Source organism: Erpetoichthys calabaricus, chromosome 5 (genome assembly GCF_900747795.2).
Source record: "Erpetoichthys calabaricus chromosome 5, fErpCal1.3, whole genome shotgun sequence".
Taxonomy (NCBI): Eukaryota; Metazoa; Chordata; class Cladistia; order Polypteriformes; family Polypteridae; genus Erpetoichthys; species Erpetoichthys calabaricus.
The window spans coordinates 80,941,382-80,959,619 of record NC_041398.2 but is presented as its reverse complement, the minus strand read 5'-3'; the positions used below and the strand labels follow the sequence as shown (position 1 = coordinate 80,959,619).

The following is an 18,238-nucleotide window of genomic DNA, read 5'->3' as shown; positions in this document are numbered from 1 at the left end:
AATTCTCCAGCAGTTTAGCCTTTACTTTGTTATAAAGTTTAGGCCAGGGGTCTCCAACTCTGGTCCTGGAGGACCACAATGGTTACAGGTTTTCATTCTAATACTTTTCTGAATTAGAGGCCTGTTTTTGCTGTTAATTAACTACTTTTGAATTAATTTTAATTGACTTGCTCTTGAAGTCTCAGACTCCATATTTGTTTTTTTTTTCTTAATTAGATGCCAAACTAAAATGAGATAAAAAATGAGCCAAAACATGACCAGCAAACTGTGTCCATCATACAATATGTGAAAATAAAGAAAGATGAAGGTCTCAGGAATGTTTATCTGCTCAGGTCCCCAAAACATTTTAACAGTGCTCTTAGAAAAGAGAAAATCAAAAGTTTCAGAGATTTATGCAATTGCACAATGAGAGCATCAACAAGCCATGTAATTAAACAATGGGTTTAATTAACAAAAAGACCCAGTGCCTAATTAAGCAACTGGCTGGAGTGAAATTGGTTAGAGTTTGAGTCCCTGACGTAGTTGTCTTTTGTTGGCTCACTCATTTCACATTTCATTTCTGTTTGGGTGCCATTTAAGGAAAGAAATGAAGCAATTCAGAGGAATTCAAATTCATGGGAACAAATCTTTAATAAAAAAAAAAAAAAAAAAGTCAATTTAACTTCTTTTGGATTAATTTTACTAGCAGCAAAAACAGGTCACTAATTAAGAAAAGGGTTAGAATGAAAATCTGCAGCCACTGCCGTCTTCCTGGGTTGGTGATGGCGACCCCTGGTTTAGGCAACAAACAATGGCATTTGGACCTTGCATTGATCCCTAGGGAAGTGTGTGCTCTTGAATAGTTTTCCTGACAAGCCCTGCTTGTGAAATGTCACAGGTTTCGAGTTTTGATTGACATTTTCAACAAAGGAGACTGAATCGGATACAATAACAGTCTTGCTCACCCTATTGTTATAGACGAAAGAGCTCCCTGTGCATTTGTTGCATATTTTCATCGTTTGATTTATATTAAAAAAAAATCAAGTTTTGGGTTACCATTATGCCCAAAAAACATAGCACAAGTCCTTCGGGCTTTAAGCCCAAGCATGCAGTCAGTAATGCAGTTTAGTGAGAAAATAACTGTTAGATAAACTTTGTGTTGGTGTAATGAAAATTTTAGATATTCAAGACAGATTATTTAAAGCTAGCACATCCTTCACAATCTCCAATGCAATCTGCCAGCCGTGCAGGACAGGTGATGTCTTGACCTTGCCAGTCTCAGGATCAGCAAATAAAGTTTTGGTTTTTTTTTAAATTTATTTTAGATGATAGCTCAAAAGATCACAAAATTCTAGGTAATAACTAGACAGAAATTTTTTTTTTGTAATGTTATCAATTGAATTTTTCTGTACTGCATTTTATGGGTTATTTCATGGTTACTGTGTTATGAAAAGGGCATATTTGTCAAAATTCATGTTTTGTTACAAAGAATTCCATGAAGAAAATTGTACTTTGAGAAATCTCTAGCAAAAGATAACAGTTTGTTGGTCGGCAAAAATCTCAACCCTGCATTGTTTTAGTTAATTCTGTTGTGGTGCAACAAGCATGATACATTAGACAGTCTTCCCTTCTGTGTGTGCACTATAATATACCCATGTTCCTTCCTTCCTTGTGGCCACATTTTATGTACTGTTGGCTGAGAAGAAACAGTTCTTTAAGGAAGAATAGTCCAAACTTCCTCCTGAATGTTGTACAGATGTGAGCTACCTCTCCTGGAAGAGCTTACTGCTGTCAAAGCAGGTTTGACCACTTATTGAATCCAAGAATTTGTTTACTTTTTCCACAGCACACTGTGAATGTTTGATTTGTGTGTTCTAAAAAGACATGAAGGACTATAATTGTTTGTGTGTTATTAGCTTAAGCATATAGTGCTTGTCTGCACTTGTGATTGTGATGAAGATACAGTATAAGATTACACTTTTTGAAAAATTAATACAGGAAACCACATAATTCTAAGGGTTTTCATATATTTTCTTGTCATTATTTTCTTAGGGTATATTTGGAAGAGACAGAGCACACGAAAGTCACATACAAAATAAAAATAAGCAATTTTTTTTAAGTTGTTGCAAAAACATGTCCGCAGCTCCCATTCAATAGAAACTGATAAAACACTGCAACGTGTGCAGAGTAAATGTGAAGGAAAATTCAGATAATAGCAGTTTAGCTAACATTATTAATTTAATCCACAAGCAGTATAGAAGCTTTAGGTGCCTGAATAAATAATTAATCCATTGTGAAAAATAGTTACATGGCAAGTTTATAAAGTAACACAACTTGATGTTATTAGTAGCTTTAAATACAGAGTGGAGAACAAATGAGAAATTGGATCTCTTGTAGATGGTGTAAAGAAAGGAGTGAAAAATGTGAGAGTAAATGTTATTAAATAAAATTCATTTTTAACATGATCATCACAGTCTGAGAATTTCTTGGCTATATCCTAAGTACCAATAAGCACATTTTTACAGTGTATTCAATACAACACAAAATTATTTTGCATTGGAACTACAATGAGATAAGGAACTAAAATACAGGGTGGGCCATAAGTTTCCATACATATGGTTTTTAACATTTTATTTTTTATATTTCAGATACCCTAAAAAATGCGTTTGAATAAAGAGCAACAAATTGAAATCATACTGATGGCTGGGTCAGGAAGCAGTTGCATGGTTGCAATCGAATTTAACAGAAAACATGGAGCGAACATCACACACGACACTGTGGCAAAACTTATTAGAAAGTTTCAAAACACTGGAAGTGTTACAGATCAACCGAGATGTGGTCGAAGACGTATACCACTGATGAAGGCACAACAGCTACAATACTCTCAGCGCTTACACAGAGTCCCACAAAAAGTACATGACGGTTGCCTGCAGAAAGTGGTGTCAGCAGATTGAGTATCAGGCACATTTTGAAAGCAAATAAATGGCATCCATACAAACTGCATATGGCACAGCATTATAAGTGAAGACAACCCGGACAGACGGATGGAATTCTGTGAATGGGCATTAGGCAAATTGAACAAGGATGCAAACATTTCAACCAAGATCTTGTTTACTGATTAAGCAAATTTTTAGGTCAATGGAGAGGTTAATCGGCAAAACATTCGCTCTGAGAAAATACTTTGGAACTACAGACTGGGATATCCTGCAGGGGTCACATAGTGAGAACATTGAGGAGGTTGTTGACTGCACTACCGACTATATCAACTTCTGTATGGACATTGTAGTTGCAGTAAGAACAGTACGCTGCTATGCTAACAACAAGCCATGGATTACAAATGACATCAAGGGCCTTTTGAACCAGAAGAATAGGGCTTTTAAAGGCAGTGATCAGCATGAGCTCAAGCGCGTGCAGAAGGAATTCTGAGTCCAGCTCAGGGCGGCGAAGGAGCAGTACAGGAGAAAGCTATAGCAGAAGTTGCAGAACAACACCATGAAGGAAGTGTGGGATGGGATGAAGATCATCACTGGCTGCAGCTCGAAGTGGGGTGCCACCATCGAGAGAGATGTGGAGAGAGCAAACCAGATGAACAACTTTTTTTAACAGGTTTGACCACCCTAACCCATTCTCACCTCAGAGTACTGCACCGTCCAACCATCCTTCTGCTGATACCAGCATAGGAGATAGTTTCCCCCAACCCACAATTACAGCAGCGCAGGTGAGCAGTGAGCTGAGGAGACTTTGTGCCAGCAAAGCAGTGGGTCCAGATGGAGTATTGCCACGACTGCTGAAGGCCTGTGCGCTGGAGCTGGGGAGTCCTCTACAGCGCATTTTTAACCTGAGCCTGGAACAGGGGAGAGTCCCGAGGCTTTGGAAAACATCTTGCATCACCCCCGTCCCAAAGATATCACGTCCTAATGAGCTGAACGACTTCCGGCCTGTCGCTCTGACGTCACATGTGATGAAGACCATGGAGAGGCTGCTGCTTCACCACCTTAGGCCACAGGTTCAACACGCCCTCGACCCTCTGCAGTTTGCATATCAGGAGAAGGTGGGAGCAGAGGATGCCATCATCTATATGTTACACCGATCCCTCTCCCACTTGGACAGAGGCAGTGGTGCTGTAAGAATTATGTTTCTAGACTTCTCTAGCGCCTTCAACACAATCCAACCTCTGCTCCTTAGGGACAAGCTGACAGAGATGGGGCGTAGATTCATACATGATGGCATGGATCATGGACTATCTTACACACAGACCTCAGTATGTGCGTCTTGGGAACTGCAGGTCTGACATTGTGGTCAGCAACACAGGAGCGCCGCAGGGGACTGTACTTTCTCTGGTCCTGTTCAGCCTATATACATCGGACTTCCAATACAACTCGGAGTCCTGCCACATGCAATAGTTCGCTGACGACACTGCTATCGTGGGCTGCATCAGGAATGGGCAGGAAGAGGAGTATAGGAACCTAATCAAAGACTTTGTTAAATGGTGTGACTCAAACCACCTACAAATGAACACCAGCAAAACCAAGGAGCTGGTGGTGGATTTTAGGAGGACCAGGACCCTCATGGACCCCGTGATCATCAGAGGTGACTGTGTGCAGAGGGTGCAAACCTATAAATACCTGGGAGTGCAGCTGTATGATAAATTGGACTGGACTGCCAATACTGATGCTCTGTGTAAGAAAGGACAGAGCCAACTATACTTCCTTAGAAGGCTGGCGTCCTTCAACATCTGCAATAAGATGCTGCAGATGTTCTATCAGACGGTTGTGGCGAGCACCCTCTTCTACGCAGTGGTGTGCTGGGGAAGCAGCATAAAGAAGAGGGACTCATGCCTGGACAAACTGGTGAGGAAAGCAGGCTCTATTGTAGGCATGGAGCTGGACAGTTTGACATCCGTGGCAGAGCGACGGGCGCTGAGCAGGCTCCTGTCAATAATGGAGAATCCACTGCATCCACTGAACAGTATCATCTCCAGACAGAGGAGCAGCTTCAGCGACAGACTGCTGTCAATGTCCTGCTCCACTGACAGACTGAGAAGATCGTTCCTCCCCCACACTATGCGACTCTTCAATTCCACCCGGGGGTGTAAACATTAAAATTATACAAAGTTATTGTCTGTCTGTATACCTGCATTGTTATCACTCTTTAATTTAATATTGTTCTTTATCAGTATGCTGCTGGAGTATGTGAATTTCCCCTTGGGATTAATAAAGTATCTATCTATTGGAGTAATGCTAACCCTCACTGGATAAGTCCAACGAAGATGCAAGGTGCCGGTAAATTGATGGTGTGGGCCGAGATATGGGGTGACAGAATTATTGGACCAATTTTTGTTGATGGAAATCTTAAAGCCGAAAAGTATCTTAATATGTTGCAAGAAGAGATTTTTCTATCCCTGCTAAACGAGGATGGTAACTTCCCAGTTTACTTCCAGCAAGATGGAGCTCCATCTCATTATGGTATTCACGTGCATCAATGGTTAGATCAGCAATTTCCGGATGATTGGATTGGTCGCCGTGGTCCTGTGGAGTGGCCTTCCAGATCTCACCCCACTTGATTTTTATCTTTGGGGGCATTTGAAGGCCATGGTGTATCAGGAAAAGATACAAAACATAAATCATCTTAGGGAACATATCACCAACGCCATTACAAGCTTAAACCCAGCTGTGCTAATACGTGTTCATCAGCAGTGGCGGACACGTATTAAAAGGTGTTTTCAAAACAATGGCAGCCATGTAGAGCATATATATTATATAAATAAAAAGGTTTTATCATAAAAAAAAATATTTTTTCCTATGTATGAAAACTTACGGCCCATCCTGTAGTAAAGCAATCAGCTGTGCCTCTACACTTGAAGTGCAAAAAAAAATTTAAAAGAAAGAAACAGTTTAATTTTCAAAACTAACAGTTTAGGTTTGATATGTCAATATCTTCAAAATGAATTGTGATAAACAAAAAAAAAAAAAAACATCAGGAAGACTGTTAAAGCTCCTGATGATGAAGTTTGAAATTGCAAGTTGATTCTGCATCAAAATATGTAAATAAATAAACACTACTTAAACACTGTTGTGATTGTTAGAGCCTTACCAGATGAGTCCTGAGGTACAGAATGTAAGATATAGAGAGGTGAGAGAGAACAGAAGAGAAAGATTGAAAAAAATACTGAAGACCAATGTGGGTCTGATAGCTGATGTTTAAAGGGTGAGATTAAAAGATCAGTTGGTCACTGCTGAGAGCGCATGAAAACTGTGAGCTACTGCTGCTTTTCGTTGATGAGCGTTTTGAATTTAAGAATAATACACAGTGTGGATGTGGTAGAAAATTTTTATATGGGCAAATATATAAATTTTATTAATACAGATGAAATCCCATTATAGCCAATACTGAAGTAACAAAATTTTCAGAATAACAAATTTTTTTGCTGACTCAGACAAATGTTCAAACAAAATTTCATTTTAACAAAATGTAATTTTCAGTATACAACATTTTTTCAACTAAAAATGGGTACCAAAGATGATAATGCGATGCAAAAAATACTTTCGCCGAATCTCGGAAACCCTGCAACAAGCTATCTCCTTCTTGTCAGAGCAAAAGAAAGTGACAGTCTGTTGTGAAATTTCCGGTCTCGGGTATTCTCAATGAGGTTTGGCAAGAATGTAGGCACATCATACACATAGCTGAATTCTGAGTCAGTGCTCCACCGAGTGTCTGTGTGGGTAGTTGTGTCATGAGCGGATACTGTACTATTCCAAGTTTCATACTGCTTCTCAAAGTTTTCTTTGCGATAAACAAAAAAAAGTGAGAAATTGCATCTGTTTATGCTGAGAAAAAAAAAAAAAGAGTTACATCTAACTTCTCATTTTCATTCTGTATTCATACCGGTATTTCTATTTTAAAAAGTTGCATCTAATGTCTCACTTTCAAATAAAATATTTTTTGCAGTGTAAGAAGCGCATTTTTTTAATATAGGTATTGTCAAGCTTGGGTCACAGAGCCATATGAGAAAAAGGAAAGTAAGCCCAAGTTTCCAAGGAAAATACAGGTACTTTATTACTGTATTGAGTAGGTAGGTACAGTTTCAAGACTTCATTCAAAATAGGAGCTGTTACTTCAGTACTCAAGCACACAAGACAGGAGCCGCAACATGGGGGTAACTGTTCTGCTTTATGTCCCATATTCAGATTAGAAGAACACCAGCATACTAGTGACTTAAACATATGGCTTTATAGCAAGAACACAATCAGAATGGTGTCAAAAGAGTCTTGCTATAAATTTGACGTTCATTATAACACAGTTTAAATGTCAATTACGTATTAACAAAAATATAATAGGTGCCATTAAAGGTATTTTGGTCCTACCAGTCTTGAGAGCTCTTTCTAGTCCTTGGTAGTATGACCAGTTCTCAGGATTCCTTTCTTGTAACCTTTGGTATACCTCCGCAGCCTCATCCAGCCTGCTTAGTTTCAGTAAAAGCTCACCTACAAAACAAGTGTTAAGATATTTACTGAAAATGAAGAAAAAAAAATTAATGTTATATAAAACACATTACTAAACAACAATGCTTATTTCTTATTCTTTCTCCAACTATCATACAATCGTCCAAATTCTTAGATGCTTTCTAAAAAGAGTATTTCACTGAAAACAAAGAGCACAGCTAACACTTATTTTTTCCATCCTCTCTTTCAAAGCATATACTTCCTCCATAAAGTCTTTCTCCTATATTTTCACTAAAATTGTAATGCTTCATTAAGATAGAATAAATAAGAGCTAAAATACCTTTGTTCCAAATTCAAAAAGGAAAAACATATTCATTTTCAGACAATAAGCAACTTCTCTGGAAATGTAAGCAATGTGTTATGTCAGGGGCAAACCTAACATTACACACCACTTGAAGACCATGCTTCAGTGAAAAATTTTAATAAGAAGCATTCTATAACAACAGTGAGAGATTTCAAGAAAGGGGGAAATAAAGGAAACAAATTGCAAGAAGGGTATTAAAGAAATCATGCTACAGTCTATAGGAAAAACCAAATGGATAGAAAGCATATGATGAGAAAAATTAACATATTTTTTTAGAGGCCAAAAACTATTCTAACAGTCAGCAGAAACTGTTACCTAACTAGAGATAGGTTAGTGATATTTCTTTTTAGTACTCCCCGCCAAAATATTAAAAATACTATATATCCCCTGCCCTACTATTTTTAAATCATAGAGTACAATGTGTAGATAAGCTTTTGAAAACCATAACAGACGTCAAAAACAAAAGTCTCAATAGGAGTTCTGTTTAAGGAAAATGCTTTACATTTAATTTGTTACAAAAATTTATACTCGTATCTGGTCAACTGCCACAGTAAACAGCTACTCACTGACATCCATGAAGGGACAAAAGAGCTATGTGGAAAAAAATGAATTTCAATTTATGATAAAGTTCATAAATTGGTAAATGTTGAATTCAAACACTATTGTATGTTTTGGACATGGCAATACACTTTTTTCAACACAACTCGAACACACGTTAATAATCAGTTTACTTATAACGCAAGATGGATATACAGTTAGGTCCATAAATATTTGGACAGAGACAACTTTTTTCTAATTTTGGTTCTGTACATTACCACAATGAATTTTAAATGAAACAACTCAGATGCAGTTGAAGTACAGACTTTCAGCTTTAATTCAGTGGGGTGAACAAAACGATTGCATAAAAATGTGAGGCAACTAAAGCATTTTTTTTTAACACAATCCCTTCATTTCAGGGGCTCAAAAGTATATACATAGTATATAGTATATAAGCATGTATATACAGGAGCAGGGCAATTAATGAACAATATAAATTGTCCAATGAAACATTTTAATTCAGAGCTAGCTTTTAAACGTTTTTGCAGGGTTTGTACATATTTACAAAAAAATGTCCATGACTTTTCAGTTATTCTAAGGCAAATTTCCATGACTATATGTTCTCTGGAATTTCTGTGTAAATCTAAAAAACAATAATAAAAATGAATGTCAAATTTACCAAAATATTGTTAAACTAAAAAAATTACAAGATATGCAGTTTCATACAAAATAAAAATTTATTTAAATATTGCTGACACTCCAGCACAATGTAAACCCTGAAAAACATTATGTAGCCCTAATTAACATAAATGACTGGAAGGCAACAATAAATTAAAAAAAATAAATACAAATAAGTAAAAGTGTTCAGGAACACTGACATTAACTTCAGAAGGCAGTAGTATCAGCGGGGAAACTGTCCATTAGAATAAAACAGGTACGTGCGGTCAGGGGAGGGTCATCATGAAAAGTAAAAAAAAACAAAAAAAAAAACAATGATAACATAAAATAAATGTATCCACTGGTCTGTTCTATAAATTTGTTTTCTGTATGATTCCAATAATTGCGATCATTTTTATAGTCAAAAATCACTGAATTTGCGCATTTCTACGGGAGAAATGTGAGGTGAGGCAGCGACGAGCCCCACCTCACCTCAGACTGCGCTCTCCCTTACACACTGGTTTGATGCTTGTAATTGTCGCGTGCCTGTCACTGTCTCTCTGTATGTCAGCAATATAATGTTTGCAGACATGTTTAGTATACACCCTGACTTTTCAGAGTCTGGCTAATATCTTTAATGAATGTGTGTGACATATTTAGTTTTGTTGATCGGACATTAAACCGCAGTGAAAAGGGACAAGGTGAGGCAGACAGTACCAAGCCACACTGAAGGGGGCACATGTAAGCCCAACAGGTGCTTGTTGCTGCTGTTCTATGCAGAGGCTCTTGGTGCCAATAAGTCAGCGATATCAGAAACTCAAGTGCAGTGCAGCGGTCCGTTTATGTTTATTTTTTGATGCAACTGACTGCCAAAAATGGATTTTTAAAAGTAAACGAAAATAAGGAGGACTTTTACAAGAAAATGAGGGAGGAAAGTATAGGCGCATGGACTTCATTTACAAATAAAGGTAAGACCATGAACGGTTTTCAGTTTTATAAAAAATGGGATCTAAAAAAAAACCAATCCAACCAATATTTAAAAACTAAATTCTGACCTTAAATAAAATATTCTTTTGTTTTTCTTGTTATCCTTTTGTTGAACAGGCTATGTTAAAATTGATTAAAGCATCAGAATTAAAAGGTAAAACAATTAAATATTTCAATTAAGGTCAAAATTGAAATCCATTTTTTTTTGGTATACCACTCTACTTTCATTTGTATTGAATAAGTGTGAATTGTGCAATTGCAAAGGCAAATTTAGAACACATGGAGGGTGCAGAGCAGATGCACTCTCTCTCGCCGCTATCAATGTAACATTCTTTCTTAGCCAAATATGCACCTTACTTATGTGTGTGTAAAGAATACTGATGAGATAAGAAACATAACCAGCAGAGGTGGGAAGAGTAGCCAAAAATTGTACTCAAGTAAAAGTAGCATTACTTCAAAATAATATAACTCAAGTAGAAGTAAAAAGTAGTCATCCAAAAAATTACTCAAGGGTAAAAAAGTATTTGGTGAAAAGACTACAAGTACTGAGTAACTGTTTGAACATAATAAATGATTTATTTTTTAGAAATGTTGTAATAAGACAGACAGAAATATAAAACAATGTGCAAATTCTGCTATTTCCAAATAATAAAATAAAAAATGGGTAAAAATAAATAACATTGTTACAAAATAAAGACGCATAAATAACACAAAGTTCCAAATCTCAGTTTTTCACAACAAAGCTTTTGAAGCCAATACCTACAGTAGGTAACATGTATGTTTGAACAGTGCAAACTACTTACCGTGACAAAATATACTGTACACTGACAGTATAATACTGTATATTCACTTTGTGGTGTAGCGGGTCCGCAGCTTCAAAAAAAAAAAGGCCAGTTTCAAATTCATAAAGCCGTGTCACTCTCAGTGGGCGCAACTGCACGACCGCGGGGATTTAATGAGGTAGTTGGATTAAGTTGCACCTGCACGTGCGATCGTTCTCAGTTGCTTCATTGGCTTCCTGCTGCGTGTGATTAAGGCCCACGGAGACGGTAGTGTATATATATGGGTCGGCACAAAAAAAAAGAAGGGGGAATCAAAGAAAAGGAGAAAATAAATGAGGTTAAAAGACATGAAAGGCAGGCTTGAAAACGACGATCTGGCCATCTGGAGGGAGGAAGCAGTGCGAGCTAGGGCCCCATGAAAGAGTGTTAGCTGTGGCGTTCTAGGGGCTAGTTCGCCCCACTGAACATTCAGGTGGAGTGTGGTGAGCAAGGCAGGTGCCCTCCCTAGGCTTCTGAGGTGCGACCACGTGAGCGCGAAGGAAGAAGGGAGGAGAGTCAACCTCGGGCAGTGTGGCCGTGATGCCTGGAGGCAGCCAAGACGGAAGTCGGCAGAAAGGAGCTCGTGGCTGCTGATTCTCCGTCGGCTATGCAAGCAATGGATGAGCCGGGGAGAATGAGACGAAGGTGGGTTGAGATTAGGAGGATTAGGTCCGAGTTAACCTCAGATTTTTAACGGTTTATTGATTCTTTTTATCCCCACTTTTCACAATGATTTTTATGGATTTATATGTACTGTTTTTTTTAAATACTGCACCAATGACACTTTGTTGATTTTACTTTTGTTTTGACTGTTTTTTAATAAAAGCACTTGAGCACTTTTTCCACCATCCTCTGGCCTCATCAGTGAATTATCCTCATATGTCAGCTAATCTCTGTCATAACTATCGACGGTGTGGGTTCAGCAGACTCCCATGTGGGAAGAGGGAGTCTGTAGGGGACCGGCATCATCACACACTTGCCCTCCAAATAGCACAGCTGATAGAAAATAACATTAGAACAAGGCACATACAAGAAGTCTCACTTTACCATGACTGTCTGTGTCTGTGCAAGTTTGGTTAAAACGTGCTAATTCTGCACTCAGTGAAGTGATGGTTAAGCTTCAGCAGGAGTTGGCTCTCAAGATTCTTGCAGTAAAGCTGTGACCATTTAGCACTAAACAGGAGCCCCGCATGACTAAAAAGTCTCTCACAGGCTGCAGACACAGGACGTTTGTGTGTGGTCATGTGACTACATGGCTACGTCTGATTTGTGAAACGTGGTCATGTGATTATTGCTGCTACGTCTGATTGGTGAAACAAATATAACATATCTAATGTATAAATGGAAAAAGTAACGAGTCGAGTGTTTCCCAATGTAGCGGAGTATGAGTAGCGTTTCTTCTTCACAAATGTACTCAAGTAAAAGTAAAAAGTATGGTGCAGTAAAACTACTCTTAGAAGTACAATTTTTTTTTAAAAGGTTACTCAAGTAAATGTAACTCGTTACTACTACCCACCTTTGATAACTAGTAGTCAATGTGCATGCTGCCAATTGATTAGTGAATAAGCTACTCTTTTAGCTTCATATATTTATAAATCTGACTCTGAAGGACTCCGTGCCTCTCCAGCCTCACTGCACGTAACTGGAATAAAAGATGTTGTTTAAACCACTAGCATATTAAATCACTATGTTAACAAATGACAGCCTTCTTTCTTTGAATCCCGTGAAAACAATCCATACAAAGTTCATTGTTTCATTTCTGCAAGCTTTTCATCAATATGCATTTCAATATTCAACAGAGATGCTTTCTTTTCTTTTGCAGTTCGCCGCAAACTGTTGGATTTAGTGATGAAGGTCAGATTGCTTGTAGCAATCTGCTTTCTCAGCATATTCATCAGCTGATTTGTCGAGGGCGCAAATGTCAGTCTCCACTCTAGCCCTCTTCATTTTCAATTCATGCAGCTCATCTGTGAGGGTCTTCCGCTTCAACTCAATACGGAGTCAGTCTGAAAGTACATACAGTAATCCCTCCTCAATCGCGGGGTTGTATTCCAGAACCCCCCGCGAAAGGTGAAAATCCGCGAAGTAGAAACCATATGTTTATATGGTTATTTTTATATTGTCATGCTTGGGTCACAGATTTGCACAGAAACACAGGAGGTTGTAGAGAGACAGGAACTTTATTCAAACACTGCAAACAAACATTTGTCTCTTTTTCAAAAGTTTAAACTGTGCTCCATGACAAGACAGAGATGACAGTTCCGTCTCACAATTAAAAGTATGCAAACATATCTTCCTCTTCAAAGGAGAGCGTGTCAGGAGCAGAGAATGTCAGAGAGAGAGAGAGAAAAAAAAGCAAACAATCAAAAATCAATAGGGCTGTTCGGCTTTTAAGTATGCGAAGCACCGCCGGACAAACCAGCTGCAAGGAAGAGAGCAATGTGAAGGTAGTCTTTCAGCATTTTTTAGAGGAGTGTCCGTATCCTCTAGGCCAGTGTGCGAACAGCCCCTCTGCTCAAACCCCCTCCGTCAGGAGCAGAGAATGTCAAAGAGAGAGTGAGAGAGACAAAGAAAAACAAACAATTAAAAATCAATGCGTGCCGTTCAAGCTTTGAATTATGCGAAGCACCGTGCGGGAAGCATGTCGCTTGACAAAGCCGGAAGGGAGCAATGTGAAGATAATCTTTCAGCATTTTTAGACAAGCGTCCGTATCGTCTAGGGGTGTGAACAGCCCCCCTCCTCACACCCCCTCCGTCAGGAGCAGAGAATGTCAAAGCAAGAGAGAGAGAAAAGTAGACAATCAAAAATCAATACGTGCTGTTTGATCTTTTAAGTATGCAAAGCACCATGCAGGAAGCATATCGCTTGACAAAGCAGGTACATGTAAGCCCAGCAAGGATGGCAGCAATGTGAAGGTAATTTTTCAGCGTTTTTTGAGAAGCAGCCATATCCTCTAGGGATACGAACAGCCCCCATGCTCACAATATATTTGAGGAGTTTTATTTACTATGTAATACAAGCTCTGGTTGGGTAGCTTCTCAGCCATCTGCCAATAGCGTCCCTTGTATGAAATCAACTGGGCAAACCAACTGAGGAAGCATGTACCAGAAATTAAAAGACCCATTGTCCGCAGAAATCCGCGAACCAGCAAAAAATCCGCGATATATATTTAAATATTCTTATATATAAAATCAGCGAAAGTCAAAGCGCGATATAGCGAGGGATTGCTGTATATACGAGCATTTGTGTTCACCGTATGCAAATGTAGCAGCAATCTGGCTGTCGGGAAACATAGCCTGAAATAACTGGCTTGTGTCTTCATACGACTTGTAAGAATAATGAGAATTTGCCACCTTTAGCACCCACCGTACCTCTGCAGTTAGGGCTTCGTTTCTGGACACAGCATCTGAAATCTGCCCTTGTTTGAAGGTGGATGAGAAGGAAGTACTGCAGCTGGCAGCAGGTGTCAGGTTGGAGACTTTGGGGGAAAAGCAAGTCATGGGGTTGACAGATGATTCACGGCAGCAGCAGCCTGGTGCTTAGCCCCTTTTGCATGGCTAGTTAGCGCTGCCTCTCTCATGTTCAATATGTCGAGCATTTTACTACACATAAATGGGTCCCGGGTCCCAGTCTTTCTGAAGCCATCCCTTATACTTATCCAAGTGAAGCCATTCATTGTTAAATCGGCATTTACCCAGCATTTCGCTACTGAAACTCCTGTGTGCCAGAAAGCACACGCAGCGCGCCAAGTTAGACCTGCGTGAAAATTTAACTTGTTAACGTATAAAGACATTTCTCGTTTAATCTTAAAGGAACCATTTACTTCATTATATAGATGTGTCAATCAGATTTCCATGTCTTTTCCATGACTTTCTTTGTTTATTTAGTTTTCCAAAACTTTTCAAGACCTGGAAATTGCTCTTTTCAAATTCCACGGCTTTTCCAAGTTTTTCATGACCGTACGAACCCTGTAGACTATTCACCAGTTAAGCTACAGCTACAAGGCTATAAGGAGTTTCAGCTATGGAACCAAAAGTACAAGCAATGATTGTTAGCATTTTTCTAGTTCCCATCATTTCAGGCGATGCTTTGTCTTTAAAGTTTTAGGGTTCATTGAGAAATTTGACTGACAAATGTGAAACACCAGTATGTTGTTGTACAGTGTTCCCAGGTGACACTATTTTCCCCGTTTATACTTTTTATTATGTAGACTTTGCCAAAATGCCTCAAATGCTATACACTTACTGCTCTGTACTGTACTTCAGGACTCCAATCCTAATTCTATAACCACAGGCAACTACAGTAAAGGAATAAACAGGAGAAAGAGTTTCAAATATGTATTATATGTAATAAATTTTAACTGCACCATACAAGCAAACGGAATGTGGCTTTGCAAACCAATTTCAAGAAAATGTTACTGATGCCGTCTATTTTGTTTTTTTTATCCTGCCCAAGGGAAGTTCTTACTTTGCGCTGCCAGAACAGGCTGATGCTTACCGCAGTTATGAGCTCACTAACAATATGTAAATGTGCCAATCTTTTTAATGCCTTAAGACACAATATTCAAATTATTAAATGAGTAACATGTTCCACTTAACTTTATTTATTAAAATGATCATGTATATATTGATCTATTGTGCTGCTTACTTGCACGTACAAAAATATGAACCTAGCTGTTCCACTTCACATGTCATTGGTTTCTTTAAACATTTTTTTAAATTCTTTGTTTTATTGGTTTAAAAAAACTGCATTGATCTTTGACATGTGAACAAAAATCTTTTCCAATCACAACATATTTCATAAATGAATTGTAAAAATCTGGTTAATAAAAATGAGTGGATAGGATATGAGCGATATTAGAGTTAGTTGACAGTGCATGATTGTCTACTTCACTCAACAATATATCCATCAACCCTTAAACAACAATTAAACTCAAACACACTTATTTTCACAATAATTATGCTTATGTATCATAAGATCACGGATTAAGAGCCTGATCTGAGCTAAGAAACATCTAAAAGAACATAGATGTGTGTACGCCTGGAACTGCTATTTCAATAGCACAAAAAAGTATCATCTTCCAAGAAGCTAAGATGTTATAGGAACCTTAATAAAACACACACTGAAAAAACAGCACAAATTAAAAGAACATTTTAAAACACTAAATATTAATGCACTGATAAGTAAACTAAAAAGGAGTGCCTTAGACGTTCTGCCATTCATATCATTTCATTCAACAACAGATGGCAGAAACTTTTACTATAAGAACTACATAATGACTATTGTATCAATCAAGACAACAATCCGTCCATTTTCATATCCTGTTTAATGCAACAAAGATCATGGGGAGCTGTAAACTATAACACTAGTATGAGGCAAAAAGAAATATCTATCCCCATATATGGTACATTTTCAACACAATGCTGAAAAAAATACCATCTTAAGTGCAGCCCATATAAATTTCTAAAGGTGGGAAAACACTTGGGAAATTGAGAATTTTTAATAAACTATTCATTTAGCAGTAGTGCCAAGTGAATAAATACCAGATTCAAAATTTAAAAGGATACAGATTTTCAAACAATCTAGAGGAAATCAATTGGGTCAATTGCCTTTTATTCTCCAAATATTTTCTTTTCTGTGAAGCAAGAATTAATTAAGCACATGAAGGTAGAGAGAGGTCATAAATGTCAAAAACACAAAGAAAACTAATTTGGAAATGTAAATTTCATCAGACCAGTAACCTTGGAAATTATACTTCGAACAGAAGCCTTTTGAGTAACAATGAATAAAAAATTCAGATTTACTCTGATAATAAATTATATATGCCTTTTTCTGTTAGCATCATTCAGAATTATCTGGTCTACATTTGTGCTTGAATACCTTTAGTCTCCTCCACTGCTAACTTGTCACAGATCTGCTTCTCGTAGGTAATGAGATGTTCAAGTGCTTCTTTGTAAAGGCCAGCTTCTCTGAGAACCTGATTTTGATATAGGAGCAGTTCACTGTATTCATAATCCACTTTATCAGGTGATGTCTGTAACAAAGGAGTAATTGATTAAAAAAAAATAACATGAGAACATTAAATGTATAAGAAAAGAATTGATTGTGATTACTGAAAGCTATCCCTAATATAACAACACATTAAACTACAAAAAAGGTTATGCTTTAACATATTCTATACGTTTCTGTTATCTTGAGGTAGGTGTGGAGTAAAACAAGCTTTTTTACAATTTGATTATCAAAGGTACATTACTCTGAGTATCAAATTTATCAAAGTACAATAATTATTAAGCAATGTATTAAGAACTTCAACTGATATTCCACACATTTTGGACAATGTAATTCTAAGCCAATGGAAGGAAAAACTCATGACATAAATGATTTTTGAGAATAGTTCATGACAGGCAACTTGCTTTCCTTGTTTTGGGCCACCTAACTGTCAAGTAATGGTGTGGGAAAAAGTAGAATGAGACAGAGGGAGGGCTTAGCATGGTAGTCAAAACAGGAAATTAAACCATCTCAGGTAAGCAGAGAGTACCTCTTGCATGTCAGTACAAACAAATGGGGACAGTAAGCCCCAAACATGTAATGGGTGCCCAGAGGTTAAAGCACCAAGAGTGTCAGAGAACTGGGCCATCAGCGATTGGCAGGACTGTCAGATAATCTACCTGAACTTAAAACATGGAAGCAGAGAGATCCCACTAGAAATGGGACAGACTCTGCTGCCAAAAAAAAAGGAAAAAATGAAGACCTGAAACAGATTTAGATAAATGGCTCTTCAGGCTGCAGGGTTGCACAAACTAGCCGTCACTAAACATTTAAGTACGACAGTGCAATAGGTTTTGTGTGCTGTCCTTTAAGGGTGATTCTCGAGCTTAAACTAGGGTTGCGGAAGTAAAGGTTTCCAAGGCAGTTATGTAGTTGAAAGTTAGAGATGAGATGTGGCAAACACTTCCAGACACAAGATAATAAGTTAAAGATCCCAAGAGAAAACAAGATGAGTAGTAAAAAGTATGCATTTTGTTTTACTTGGTCAAAAATAAGTTAAATTAGTTAAAAATAATTAGTTAAAAATAGGGATGCTACCCAACCAGACAGTCACCATAAGGAACTATTTAGGGAAGTTACTATGGAGTTTTCACAGTGATCATTTCTGTCCTGTGTGCTTAAAATGAAACTCTTCCTCAGGTAAGGTTATGTTTCTTTCATATTACTCGAAGTGTTCAGTGGTACAAAAACATATCTAGTCATGTGCACTGCTGCAGACTGTTCCATTAACCTCTTTAGCATTACGACCCGAGCATTACTCGGGCTACAAAAATTGTGCTAAAAGCATTAGTCCCGAGTGTCACTCTGGCAACTGTATAGATGCATCCTGTGTAAGCGTTACAACTGAGAATCACTCAGGCTGTGAAACTGCTGTCAGTGCTGATGTTCTTTGGAGAAATTA

General features: G+C 37.9%; 1 protein-coding gene across 1 annotated transcript in view; it reads right to left on the bottom strand.

Annotated features, from left to right (window-relative positions):
• The window catches only part of LOC114651748 (N-alpha-acetyltransferase 15, NatA auxiliary subunit), a 122,616-nt gene that overhangs the window by 31,296 nt on the left and 73,082 nt on the right, over window positions 1-18,238 (bottom strand). The window contains exons 6-7 of the mRNA XM_028801696.2: window positions 16,669-16,822; window positions 7,344-7,463 (exon numbers count right to left, since the gene is read on the bottom strand). Of these exons, the coding sequence (XP_028657529.1) occupies window positions 7,344-7,463; window positions 16,669-16,822 (274 nt within the window). The remainder of the gene's footprint in view (window positions 1-7,343; window positions 7,464-16,668; window positions 16,823-18,238) is intronic.